Source organism: Chrysoperla carnea, chromosome 5, assembly GCF_905475395.1.
Source record: "Chrysoperla carnea chromosome 5, inChrCarn1.1, whole genome shotgun sequence".
Classification (NCBI taxonomy): domain Eukaryota; kingdom Metazoa; phylum Arthropoda; class Insecta; order Neuroptera; family Chrysopidae; genus Chrysoperla; species Chrysoperla carnea.
The window spans coordinates 31316773-31331475 of NC_058341.1; the positions used below are offsets into that span (position 1 = coordinate 31316773).

At 29.9% G+C, this 14703-nt stretch overlaps 2 protein-coding genes across 2 annotated transcripts; both read left to right on the forward strand.

Annotated features, from left to right (window-relative positions):
• The first annotated feature begins 654 nt into the window (after positions 1–654).
• On the forward strand, positions 655–3220 carry LOC123300750 (phospholipase A1-like). The gene is made up of 7 exons (XM_044883393.1): positions 655–794; positions 862–909; positions 967–1012; positions 1267–1510; positions 1694–2015; positions 2104–2242; positions 2998–3220. Exons 1-7 carry the CDS (start codon positions 683–685, stop codon positions 3173–3175), a joined length of 1089 nt encoding a protein of 362 aa, XP_044739328.1. The 5' UTR covers positions 655–682; the 3' UTR covers positions 3176–3220.
• A 2382-nt stretch (positions 3221–5602) lies between these two features.
• On the forward strand, positions 5603–10071 carry LOC123300726 (inactive pancreatic lipase-related protein 1-like). The gene is made up of 7 exons (XM_044883355.1): positions 5603–5655; positions 6467–6514; positions 7026–7071; positions 7217–7460; positions 7889–8210; positions 8841–8979; positions 9868–10071. Exons 2-7 carry the CDS (start codon positions 6490–6492, stop codon positions 10049–10051), a joined length of 960 nt encoding a protein of 319 aa, XP_044739290.1. The 5' UTR covers positions 5603–5655; positions 6467–6489; the 3' UTR covers positions 10052–10071.
• The last annotated feature ends 4632 nt before the right edge of the window (positions 10072–14703 follow it).

The following is a 14703-nucleotide window of genomic DNA, read 5'->3' on the forward strand; positions in this document are numbered from 1 at the left end:
CGATTTCGGTCGACAATATAAACAAACTTAGCCCGGAGAATAATCACTGCGTTTGGAGGTAGCGCAATAAAATTTCGCAAAGATGGTCACTGTACTCTCTTTCTCAAATACCGAGAGGGATCTTTACAAATATTTTTTTTAGTTTAGTTTATTGGCTACTAACATTGAAAATTTGGTTTACTTGATAAGAATGCGGAAATCTAGTTCATTTTAAAATTAAACAACAACTTCCAATGATATCATCTGGAAATTGCCCCGGAATATCCACGTTTTACATATGTTTTTTGGTCACACATGCAACCATCGCAATTTTTTCATTTTTTTTGATCAAAATTATCCCAGAAAATAATAGTCATTCAAACCGGAGCAGAGGCACTAAAATTTTATCGATTACAATTTATGCGACCTAATTACACTAATTAATCCAAAGACACTTAAATATAGTTGATTCTACCATGGAAAGGCTAGTTTCGGAGGTATCGATAAAGAAACTTATTCAATGATGTCACCCATCGAAACGTCCCTGAATTGCTCTTATAATCCTACTTTTCATTAATTTCTTAATCAAATTTATTGCTACTCATACGGTTAAACTTATCTCTTAATGTAGTATATTTAAAAAATTCTATGTAAAGCAATTTACGTCTATTTTAACTGATTTCAAATAAGCTAAGAGCTAATAATGCAATTGAAAAATAATTTTACTTTTAATTCATTATGTTTTCAAATAATAATTGTTTTACGTATTTATATAATTTTTTGTAATTCGCAGGTTTCACTCCAGACCGATGAAGGTATTACAAAAATATTCAAAGCAATACAAACAATATTATAAACATCATATATTTTAATTTCTGATAGACATTTTAAAATTTGAAGAAGAGGCCCATTTACGTATTCAGAAAGGAGGTAGGAGCAAATTTTAAACATTTTAAACAAAATTTAAGTATTTGTGCTTTGTTCCAGAACTGCAAAATATTGATACTGATCACCTAATATTGTTTTTTTACAAGTAAGTTATTGATTTTTAAAATAAAATTTTGCACATGAACTTTTAATATAGCAACACGCTAAATGACTGATTTTTAAACTATATAGAGTTTTTTAAAAATGTTAATTATTTTTCACTACTTGCTTGTGACGAGATACGCAAGTAAATAAACAAACAGCCTATTCAACCACCATATGTCATACTAGAGTGATACCCATCCGCTTCGCTGGGTTTAAAAGTAAAGATTGATAACGTTGCATGTTGTGATGTTTTAGTTCTTCATCGAATGATTTCACTTCAATACCCTCAACAAAGATAGAAGCAATATTAGAACAAGAATATTATGATCCTACAAAAAACATTTTAATATACACTGTTGGTCAACGTACGGGACACAATGATCCACGTGTCATGCATGTGATTAACCATTTCATAAAAACAAAAAAATATAATGTTATATTCTTGGAGTATCTTTATTACGCTCCCGATGTGTATTATACCTTCATTAACTCACGTTATGTAAGTATTTTGTCAACTATAAATCGATGCTATGTACATTTTACTATCGGAAATCATTAAGGATTGCTCTGAAAAAAATATCAGCTTTAATCAAGTATATATTTACTTGAAAAAAATGAGATATTTTAATGGATCCTCTAGCCGAAAAGACCAATACACAAATCAAAACTACAAATTTTACAGGTGGGGCGAGCCTTTGCTGGTTGTCTAACAAAATTCATTCGAAATTATGAAATATCACCCGATCGGATAGAATTGCATGGGCATTCTGCTGGTGGAATTGTTGTTGCAGAAATAGCAAAAGTAACTCATCCAAAAATTGGTTTATTGGTGGGCATAGATCCTGGAAGATGTGGTGGATTATTTAGACGTGGGTATGCACAGCATACAATCTCTTTGCGATCTGATGCGCAATACAACAGTGATATTGTATGGGATTCAGACACTGAAATCATTTTGAATAACGGATTAAGAATACAGCCTGGTTGCGAGGAAGCAACACCAGGTAACTTGTTCTTGCAAGCATATTTTCAATGAATTTTACTCGAATTTTTCTTGTTAACCATATAATAATCACTATTTATGTTTCACAGAAGAATCTTGTAGTCACGTTATATCGATGTTTCACTGGATGTATATGGTCAGTAATCCAGAATTGTTCTACGGTGTTGAATGTAACGAAATAAAATGTAATTATTCATCTATAGTTACCAACATAGGACCGGACTTTAGGTAAATTCAGCTTTCTTATTAAAATTATTTATGAAATCCAGAAAATAATTCCACAAGAGCATTTAGTTCTCATTTTTGAAGTTTTGAAATTTTTTAGTAGAGATGTTATTCCCTTTTGGATTTCCTTTTCGACAATAATTTTTTTGAAATTAATAATTTATAATGTCATACTCTTCCGGTGGTAAGAAATAGCATTTGCAATGGGATATTGCGATTATTTTGAACATCCAAAAAATTGCGATATGGAATTCGTGAATTACTGCTCGAAATTGATAAATAAAAGAAAAATTAGCTGCTATCAACTAAAAGAAAGTCTGTAAGAAGCACTTTGAACCAGCCCTACACATGCCATTCACTCCGTTGATGACGTATTAATATGTGATCTGTCAATACCATACAAAATATAAGTAATTAATACCATACAATATAACAACAAATCCGACTTTCTGAATTTCTCTCACCGAATTTGTACTATTGTCAATTAATTTTAAGTAATTAAAAAGATAATAATTTCTTAAATAATGGTTCAAAAGTCCATCCAATTAGTTCAAAAGTCCAGCCAATAAAGTAAAAAAAAATTGATCCAAATTAAAATTTCATGAATACATTCCTTCTTATAAACTTAAAAACAGTAACTTGTTTGAAAATCATCATTGAAAATTCAATCAATTTTGAAAATCACACAAAATCAGTGGTATAAGAAGAATAACGGGCGTAGTTTAACTTTTTTCAATCTATGTCATTATTTTTTTTAGGCAAAAAGGAACATTTTATTTACGAACACTACCAGTTGCACCCTATGGAATGGGATTACAAGGTGTGAAAAATATTATTCCAACACAAAATAGTACGTTTGCATACAAGACTTATTATGTAGATCATGGTCAATACTTACCAGCAAATTACGATATGTGTCTTAACCTTGGTAACTAAATGGTTATTTTTAAAAAATTTTTAATATTATTTTAGGAATATGTAGCCTCTAAAATTTCAATTAATTTTACATGTAACTATATATTTTTTTAAATTGTAATTTGCTAACAAAAAGCGTATAAAAATATACAAATGAGATTTTTTACATTATTTTCCTATATGTAACCCATTCCTAGAGCTAAAGCCGTTCTTCCCGATTTATGCTCCTTGTTCAAATAGTTAAGTACTCTTCTTTATATTACATGTAGAATCGAGTTCGATACTACTAGAGAGAATATTTATAACTAAACAAAAATCTGTAGTTTAAAAAATTTGCATCTTCAGATTCTTTAAAATTTAATGCCTAAAATAAAGTATGATATTTGATAGAGTTAGATCGGAAATAGACACTCAAGTTACCTAATAAGAGGTCTATTTATAAATAATTAGACGTCTATTCCGAAATAGGTTGAAAACAGTTGTTTCGCTAAGTTTCTTCTTTCTGAAAATTATTCGTCCAAATTTAGTAAGAAAAAAGTATTTTTGGGAAAATTACAATATAAAATTACTGTAATGGAAAAATAGAAAGATTTCAGTACTCAAAGACCAATCAAACTCACTAAATGTAGTAGGTGTCACTTTAGAATATAGAGGAGACTATCATTAAACAATAATTAATTGTAAATTGATTTAATTGGATAGGGAATAAAAAAAAATTTTTGTTGTCTTTATTTATGAAGGCAACAGAAAAATAATCAAGGTAACATATATCAAGTTATTTTACCAACACAGATGCACTTACATGCATGTAGAAGGTGGTATCATCGTATGTATTACTATACATATGAGGGAAATTACATTGTATATTAATTCGAATTATAAGTTAATTCGGAAATTGTATTCAGAAATAGCTTGTATAAAAAAGTAGATTAAATGTTATGACACAAAAGATTAGCAAATTCGCATGTTTGTTTTTTATCCAACTATCTTTATGACTGAATTATTATGTCATTAAATAATTTTAGCCTTGAATTGAATAACATTGAATTCCTACGACATCATTTTAATGAGCCATATAATTAAAACATACCTATATTAGCGCAACAAAGTAAGGCATCTCTTCCCGATTGTGGCAATGCAGAGAACATCGAACAAGGCTTTGCTCTGCTGATTTTAGCTTGCACCCCACTCTTACATATCCAATTTGCAATAAAGCCCTCGTCATAATTTTTACATTCATTAAATAGTGTGATATTTTCGTAGCCTTTTATACAATAAATACAATTTTCTAAAATAGTTAAATGAAATTTTAAATCCTAATCACTACAAATCAAATTCTGCCATAAATTCTTTTCGCGTCTACAAATGACATTCAACCAAAAACCTCGTATTTGCATCCTTCTCAATTGTTTCTTGGATTAATTTTTTTCTGCCTTTTTTCATACCTTTGCATTCTCCGAAAAAATTTTAGTTCCTCTCTACCTGATAACACAAAACTCCCATTTCTCTCCTTCGGGCACTAGTAGTGTTCAAATTCCAAATCCAAAATCGGATTCCTGCCATCTCTATCCTCTTTTTATTTTGAAATACCATAGCAACCGTCCAACCTGGACTCCATTAAAAATATTTTTTAAAATAGTACAAACACTAAGACAATTTTAGATTTAGGGTAGAAATTATTTGTGCCTTATTTTCAACTTTGGTGATGAATTTTGTTATAACCTCATGAATGTAGAGGACAATTAAGAATAAAATTTTTCGATACCTGCATTGGTTTCCGATATATCGAAAGCATTTTTGAGGCGTGGGTCTGGAAAAACGACTCATAAAATTTGTAGGCCAGTATGGGCATTCATTTTTACTAATATTTATTAAAATATTTGTGTTAAAATTGGCCGGTTGTTAATAAATTTTCATACCCTCGTTTTTCCTACGTATTGGGTGCGGAGGTTACGCCGAGCGACCCAATATTTTTGAAGGCCACTATTTTGTTCTCTTATTATATTCATTTATCTTGCATTCAAGAAAAAATCAAATGGTTGTTCATAATTTTTCAATAGGTTGTTTTATTGTCCTGTTGAAAACGCCACAAATTTTCAAAATTTTTGTAAATGAAAACGTTGTAGGTTACACTGAAATGAAACCACTCACGAAATTTCGTAAGAGTGTTAATCACGAAGCCATACTCCCACCCCCCTGTACTGTAGACTATAATTGATATTTTTGTACAAAAATGACGTCCATGATTTTTACAACACGTTTAATTACTGTTTCCTATATTTTATTGCCATGATTTAAAATGAATTTTAACTACGTCTATAATTTGCGAAATTAAATTGCGTTTATACGTTATTACGATTTCAACGTTATTACGAGTACAATAATGAAATTAGTTAACAATTGATTTTTATATTTTAAAATTACAATGATTAAATTTATTTGTATTTTGTGTATTTATTTAAATTTTTGTGATTTGAGTATTCAATTTTCAACGGAAAAAGGTAACAAATCTAATAAAAAAATTTTGCAGGATGATCCACGCGATGACTTTATCAAATGGTAGAAAACGTAAAAATATTGTAAATACTGAACTTTAAAAAAACACAATACTTTTGTGAAGATTGCCAAAACGCCTTGACTGCAAAATTGGAAATTTGACTGTGTGAGCAAAAATACTTTTTGATGAAAAGGTATTAGCCTTCACACCGTTTCGAGGCAAATAAATTTTGGACGTTATTGCGTTGATTGCAAATATAATGTCAAAATTTAATAATCAATTTAATTATTTCCAAGTGCCCGTTTTAGCAATAATATTCACGACGATAATATCCTTTTTTTAAATTCAACACCATATATCTAGAAAAAAAATGGCCATAAGCTTTCCCGGCTATAAGTGTATGGAGATATTGTCATTGTTTTAATGTTATCTGCCATATTAGGAAGTTCTTCGTTTTTAACTTGGATCGCCTGCATAAACCCATAGTACAGGTTCTTTTTTTCATAAGTCCTTTCTAAAAGGATGAAACTTTTTTATACTTTTTATATGAAGATAATTAAATAACAAATCTCAAGTATTTGTTATTCAATTATCTTCTTCTAATAACAAAAAAAAGATAGTTGTTAATTTGTTTTAAGGTTGTAACGCATTTTTTCGAGGCACCGCAAAGATAAACATTCCATTTACCAGAATTTTCCCAAATACAAATACGACGAAGCCACTATACGCGTTATTTTAGACTTTTATTAATCACTTATGAAAAAAAGACGCTGTATCTTGTAAGCCTATACATATTACATTTTAATATCTAATAGGTACAACTAAATTCGAAGAAGAAATGCGTTCCACAACTGACAAAAGAGGTAAGAAAAGTTTAAAATATACAAGTACATAACAGGACATCTTTAATGGAGACTATACATTGGAAAGTAAACATTCTTTTAAGAGAAAAAACAAAAAAATCTTGAAAATGAAAGTTTGTTGTGTGCCATTTTTTGAATAACAAATAATATCCGTCAAATATCAGTAACGATTCCTTTTACAGGCGTTAACTTTTAATATCGAAAGTATTTAGTAAACTAGTTTTATGGTTTGAATTCTTGACATTGATGATTTTTTTATTTTCAATTACTTGAGTTGTTTATACGCACTTTGTTTTTCACATAAACGCGTAGAGTCAGTCAAATGGTTTCAAGAAATCGTTTATTTTTAACGAAACCAAATTTTATATTAAAAAGGATGCTTGGCATTATTTTCGTGCCGTCGCTGATCAACGGCGTTAAATCTCTTTTCAAAGATTTTCAATTAAACAAGTTTCATTATTTGCAATTTAGAGTATATGCGTCATAAAAAACTAAAGAATTTTTGTTTCAGAATTTCCGAATATTAATACAGACAACATAATATTTAATTTTTACAAGTAAGTTAGCCGTTTTTAAGGTTCTGTCATTCGAGTAAAAAAAAAAACGTTTAGTATTTTTACTCAAAGCTGCATGATGCTGCTTAACCATAAGTCACTAAACAAAGAAATTTAGCAACTTTATTTAATACTTATATTTTTTCAGTTCGTCAGCTAGTGATTTCATCCCAATACCCTCTACGAATTTAGAAGCAATATTAGACCAAGAATACTATGATCCAACAAAAAACATTTTATTTTTTGTTGCTGGACAAGCTACCAGATATGACGATGAGCGTGTTATGTACGTCCTTAATCATTACATAAAAGCACAGAAATACAACGTATTAATCATGAATTACCTTTATTACTCTCACAACGTGTATGATAGTTTCATGAATGTGCGTCCTGTAAGTATTTTGTTAATAATTTACTATTAACTTTATCGACATAGGCGTTACCAGTTTTGGTCTGAGGAGGAGTATATTACGACTTTTTGTTACTAGAGAAAGAAAATCATGAATTTTTGACCTAAAATACAACAATAGTTAGGCATAAATACATTCCTATTAAGTTGGATAAATAGGTAGTCCAATCACAAGGCGGGTGAAAACCTGGCTGGCCACAGCTTTAGCCATGGCTATTGACATTTTAGCGAAAAAAATTTGAAATCGATCGTAAATTCATTGAGCTATCAATGTAATAAGTTTTTAAAAAAAGTTTTGAAATAAGCGCCTGTAAAGTTTCTATTGAACTTTTGGCAATTTTAACTTCATATTTAACTCCAATTGGTGTTTAAATAGAAAACTTCTCGAGATGTTTGAATCACATTTTACAGATAGGAAAGGCTGTAAGTGGATGTGTAATGAAATTAATGAAAAATTATGGAGTATCACCTGATAGAATAGAATTGCACGGGCATTCTGTTGGTGCAACAATTGTTGCATGGATCGCACGATATACCGTACCAAAAGTTGGTTTGTTGGTAGGTATGGATCCTGGAAGATGTGGTGGCGTTTTTAGACGTGGCTATGCACAACATACAATTAGTTTACGAACTGATGCAGAATATAACGGCGATATTGTATGGGATTCCGATACTGAAATTATTTTGAACAATGGTGTAAGAATACAACCCGGTTGCGAAGGCCAAAAACCTGGTTAGTTTATATTATTTATGATTACGAAATATATTTGCAAGATAGCTCTGTAGCCTTGAATGCAAGTATCATAAAATAAAAGATTTCAACCAAATGCGGGTATTTGATATAGAATGCAACAACGTTCCGGTAAGTCAAGTTTTCAAATAGTCAACCGAATTATTCTACGGAATATAACTAAAATGCTACGATATTTTGGAAGCCTATATCTCTTTATACCCGTGTCTCTAGTATTAAAATTCTGTTCTATTTGTCGATAATTATATTAGCTACCATAATTCCGAACCGGGTTTGAATCGATCAACTCTTACATAAATTTTCTATCGAAGGTTTCCTCTCTGATTGATAACTTATTTTGAGTGAATTTCCTGATGGAAGATCCTCTTATACTTTGAAGCTTACAGTAAGTACAATAATATCATTAAAAATTAAAATCATTGATTCATTTGTCCAATAGTTAGACAAAGAGAGTTTCTTCAGTTTTCTGTCCACTTGTAATAGGAGTAATAATACAAAAATATCTTTGAGGAAAATTAGTTACTTGCAACTATTTATCGTGCGATGAAATTAATGTTCGTATCTTGAATTTGTTTTCACTATTATCATATAATTTTCATTTCTTATTTACAGAGGATCCTTGTAGTCATGCAATAGCGTTTTATCATTGGGTTTATATGATCAGCAATCCGGAATTGTTTTACGCTGTTGAATGTAATGAAATAAAATGTAATTATTCATCTATAGTAGCCAACATAGGACCGGATTTCAGGTAAATTTTACCTTTTTATTAAAATTACTATTAGTTCTTCTTGATTTTAATCCATTTTTCACGTTTGTCTTGAAACGAATTTTTAATCATGTTTGCCTTAAAAATATTATCATTCATTTTACTATAATGGCAAGTTTAAAAAAATTGGTTGATAATAAATGAATTTTAAAGTCTGTAACATGTTTTCCCCTAAAATTGCGAACAAATGATTAACCCTGTGATGATCTTCTTTTTACTAATCACATAAATCAACCTACTAACAGTCGCCTTACTTGTGACAAATAAATTGGAATTTTATGCTGATACCTCCCTCATTTTTATGTGAAAATTTGTTTCGAATTCAATAATTTTAAGTTTGGAAAAGCTTTGGAAACTCCAAAATTATTTTATTATTTGCGATTTTTTTCCCGAAAAGTAACAGATTTAGATGGATACAAGTTTGTACTTTTATTGTATGTATTGATTTTTCCCCTTTATACAGTAGACCTTTACATTAAAAATTTTTTTGTTTGTTTTGGGCAATATGACATTGTTACATTTTATTTAGTTTTGTTAACGTTACTTTATTACAAAAAAAGTGCGGTCGTGGGGCCCCTGTTAAGATCGAAGATTCTTACGAAACTTGTTAAAAGACGATAAATTGTAAAAGTGTCTGAAGTTATTACATTTAAACGAATTGACAATGCACACGGCCGTTTTTTTTGTCTTTTTAATTTCTTAGTTGATTTCATGTTTTATTAACAAGTAGGTAGTTGAAATTTTGGGCATGTCCGAATCTAAAAAGTAGAAGTAGAGAAATTGTTTAACTAATTAACTAAGAGGATTTTTTTAACGTTTTTTGTTTGTTTTTATTGGATTGATATCTTACGATGATTGTTTTTCTTTTAGGCAAAAAGGAACATTCTATTTACGAACTGCACCAGCTCCACCCTATGGAATGGGATTAAACGGTATCAAGAATATTATTCCAACAAAAAATAGTACATTCAGAAATAAAGGCTTCTATATAGATAATGGTCAATACATACCACCCACATTTGATATATGTTATGCCATGTGTTGCCTTCGTTAATAAAAAGTTATTATTGGAATTAACCGACACTTTTTTTTTAACCAAAGGGTCGATTTTGAATTTAATATTAATCTCTATAGTCTAGAATCATTTTAAACTTTCCAACTCGGAACTGTAAATATCAAAGAACACTTTTAATAAGGAATTTAAAATACTTTTTCGTAAATAACGTATATTTTACAGAAATTAAATGCAAACAAAGAAACTTTCACCACTGAGGGTCAACTCTTCCATATTCATTGCTGGTACCATAATATTTACTCTTGCTGTTAAGTTTGATGTGTTGATGCCGACCTGGATACTGTGATATCAATATATTCAATTAGCATATAATTCTGTCATACATATTATGAATAATAGTTATTGAATATAGTAAGACCCAAGAATCATTATTTATTTACGATGATATATTAATGGAAATCCGGTAATAGTTAATATTAGTCATTACTTGATATTTAAATACCTAGAACATTTACCTGTATGCAATGGTGATTAAAATTCGTATTGGGAAAAGAAAAATCAATCAACTGAATTCGGAAATTTTTTTCCAATTCATGTTTATAACGCTCGATTGCTTACTTAATAAACACTATAATTTATTATTGAATAAAAATGAAACAAGACATACTTAATATAATAATTTATTATGCTGCGCATGAAGGTCGTGCGAGTAGTCATTTAATATAGTTTTATGATATGAATTTCCTCAAACTATAAAAAAATAATAAATTGAAATCAAGCAAGTATTAATATTCATGTAATTTTAAAACAAAATGAACATTGTAAATACGCAAGATTATTAGAATTCATGATCATAAAATAAGTATAGCCTGTTCGGAAATATATACACAAACTCGCTTTAAACAATCATATAGGGCGAACAAGACATTTGTTCTGAACGTATATGGGGTGCTTTGTACGTATATGGGGTTCTTTTGATATCTGCCCTAATTTACAAACGGCACCATCATGTTTTATTTCGTATATGAATATTTCACGCGATGTAAGCTCTCAAAATATTTGGATAATCCTATCCGTCTAAAATAAATATATCTTGATCAATTTTATTTTGGTTGGAACTCATTATCAAGTCTTTCGACAATTTTCTTTATTTCTAGATCACATTGTTTTAAAGTTAAAGGGGGAGGCACACAATGCATACCTCTGGCTTAAAACGAAAATACTTACATGTTTTTACATAAAACATGTTTACCAAGCAAAGGTTAGTGCCAAAAGAGAATGGAAATGGTTTTGTTACATAATTTTCAGGGTTTCTTCTAAACATTTCAATTATTTCGTGAATGTTTTTTCATCTTCAAAAAAGTTTTTCTTAATCTAAACTGACTAAAAAAAATGTATTTCTGAAACATCTATAGAACATATATACCTTCATTGTACACCGTTCGTGCTCGGTGTAAGTATAATCCACTCATATTAGAAAAAAAGGGGGTCAACCTTGGAATCTAATGGAATAAGCTGAGTCCTTAGATATTCAAGGTCAAAGGTTGCAAAGATCAGTTTTTTGAAAATACCCCGCTTTCTTTCCTTCAGTGGAATTTACATTTATTATAAAAGTTTAAGATGATAAAAAAATTATCTATATATATTTCGGGTGAAACCTTTTTTGATACGTTGAGCCATTTTTGAAATAGAGGACTACTTGAGAACGGTGGTGTATCTTGCGAGCATGACATCGTTTTTACAGCAATTTTTAAAAGTCAGCACCATCTCCAATATGAAAGATTCACCAAGCACTTAACGCAAGCAATAAAAGACTGAAAGAAATTTATAGATATATAGAAGATCATGATGTATATAGACTTTGATTCACGATTGACACTTCATTAAGGTGCGTAAAGCTGAGTACTCTATCTCCTATGCCCTCCATTTTAAAAACGGTTCAACGAAAAAAAACGGTTCCAGACATAATTTTAAGATAATTTTATCCGCGACAACATTTATAATGAATGTAAATACGATTGAAGGCAAAGGAAACGAGATAATCTCAAAAAACTGATTTTTGTGACCTTTGACCATGGATGCTGACACGTGACCTTATGTAACTTTTAATACTACATTTCTACTATCAAAATAAAGGGTTTTACAAGTATTCAGCTTATACGGTTAGGATCCGAGAGTGAAACCCTAAAATGATTGGACTAGTAAGTATATTACTATCTAGTGTAATAGAAAACTATCGTTTTCTTCTTACATCGAGTATAATAAGTTTAAAAAGTGTATGCAAAAAGAACATACTTTAGAAGTCATGAACAACGTACGTAATATATGTAATACATTTTTCTTAACAAGGTGTCTTGCGTATGCTTTTATGCATTGGGGAAATAATAAATTAATTTACCGTTATAATCTATAAACCAGCATATAATTATTGTTATTATTATTATTATTGTTATTATTATTATTATTTAATACACATAATTTTTACTTCCTTGTACGAAGTAAAGGAAGTATTTTGATTTTTAATGGGTGGAAATTTTCAGTTTTAATTCTCGAACTAAAAAATGGGCTGTTATAAGTTTGACCGCTATGAGTGTGTGTTAGTCTGTCTGTTTGTGACACCATAGAGCCTAAACGGGTGAACTGATTTTGATTTTTTATTGTTTCGTTTGAAAGGAAATTAAATGGAGAGTATTCTTGGCTACGTTTCAAGCGTGAGTTTAGGGTTCCGTAAACGAAAAAACTAAAAAATTGGCGAAGATCTTCAAAATCGGTTCAGTTTAGAAAAAACTTTAAGGAAAAAGGTAAATTAATGGATATGTTTATATCTTGAAACATATTTATATGTTTCAAGTGTGCATTTAAGGTTCCGCAAACGAAAAATTTGTTGGTGGATTTTAAATTTTGTAAATTTCACCTGTAGTATCAGTTAATCCATTTTAACCAGTTTTGGCGTGCATTACAGGGTGAAGCATAGAGATGTGCGATTTCGAAATTTTTGCCACATTTTTACAACTTAAACTATCCATTACGTACTAGGAAGTTATATAGTGCACACTTGGAGTTTTTCTATTAGTGATGGTGGTGCACTTGCTTATTGATTTTTAATTTAAATATTTAAAAAAATTCAAGAGATACAAGAACTAGTAGAGGAAGTTCGTCGAATACCTCTGTATACTTCTCTCCTTTAGACTGCAGGTTCTAAAATTAGTTGAGTTTGAAAAATGTGAGGATGAACTTTGTTGACTGATTAAAATACCTGAAAATTGACAGGAACATAAAAATCCATGCTACATGATTGCCTCCACCACTTTTATGAGGGTAAAACCACATTTTCTGTGATCAATACAGAAAATTTTACCATCATATAACAGTTCTTAAGATATTGTATTTCAAAGTTTAATAAACAATTTCTGCTCACTAATTCGAGTAGTAAAACCTTATATAATAGGAAATAATAGGAAATACACAAAAATAAATTCATAATTTCGTATAGTCATGTTGTTGCTAGGTAAGAAATGACTATTGGCAAGGTCAACAAGGTCACGTTTTAATTATATCTGATGTTTGCAGATAGTTCTCAATATAAGGAATCAAATTAGAAATACTAAGGGAGATAAGCAGTTTCGGAACACATTGTAACTTTATAGATAAGTTTACGTTAATTTTATACAAAAAGATCACTCAGAAAATTCTATAATATAAAATGCCAATCGATTACGGTGTTCATAGATTAGAAATTTTATATTTATCTATGCTTTTCATATATTTTTCTTACCCTTAAAATTAAAACCATTTCCTCAAATATCTTAAACAAACTATCTCCGGATTACAATAAAACAGTTCTGTTTTCCACGAAAGGTTTGGAAAGTTATTGTACTTCAATTAATACAAATTCCCACTTGACTTACCTAAATGAAAATGTAATTAAAAAGGAACGAAAGAGTAGGTAGGTAATAGAATAATAAACAGTTTTTAACCAAGCTAGAAATGATGATGAAGACCACCTAGAATTTAAGTAGAGGTTTTGTATAACCAGATTATTATATGATAATCACATGCATATACAACATACACACAATACATTGACTTTGATGATTGTACAGAGTGCCCAGCATGTAAATAATTTACTCGTATTTGGATAACATTAAATGTATGGTTCAAATATAAATAGAAGTTTACTTTGTTGAAACTATCATGTAAGGATAATTGAATAATAATGTAAATAGAAATACTTTCTTAGTCAAGGGTGCCCAAAATTTAATTCCCAGAAAAAAAAATTTTTAAGTAAGTAAATGGTTTATTAATTCATAAAGTTTTCAGTCTAGGGTTATGCATAGATAAGCATATTCGGTAAAATTTATAGCATATCAAAAAGATTCGGATTGGGAAGATTAATCATGTAGAGGAATCGTGAACAGATTCCAAGCTCTTTGCTACCACGGACCAAAACACTATTAGGAAAAAACTGTGGGCAATCAAAATCGAGATCGCTGCACTTTAGTTCGAAAATTGTTCTCTGAGAGAAAGTTTGTACGGTATAAAAGTATACAGTCGAATAAAGGTACAAATGATTCAAGAAGACTATAATACTTTTTACGACAAAATCGCTCTCCATGTCTGACCCTGCCACCATTTTGTTTTCATTGGATGGGGGCAATAAGCGCCTGCTCTTTGTGCACAAAGTAACAAAA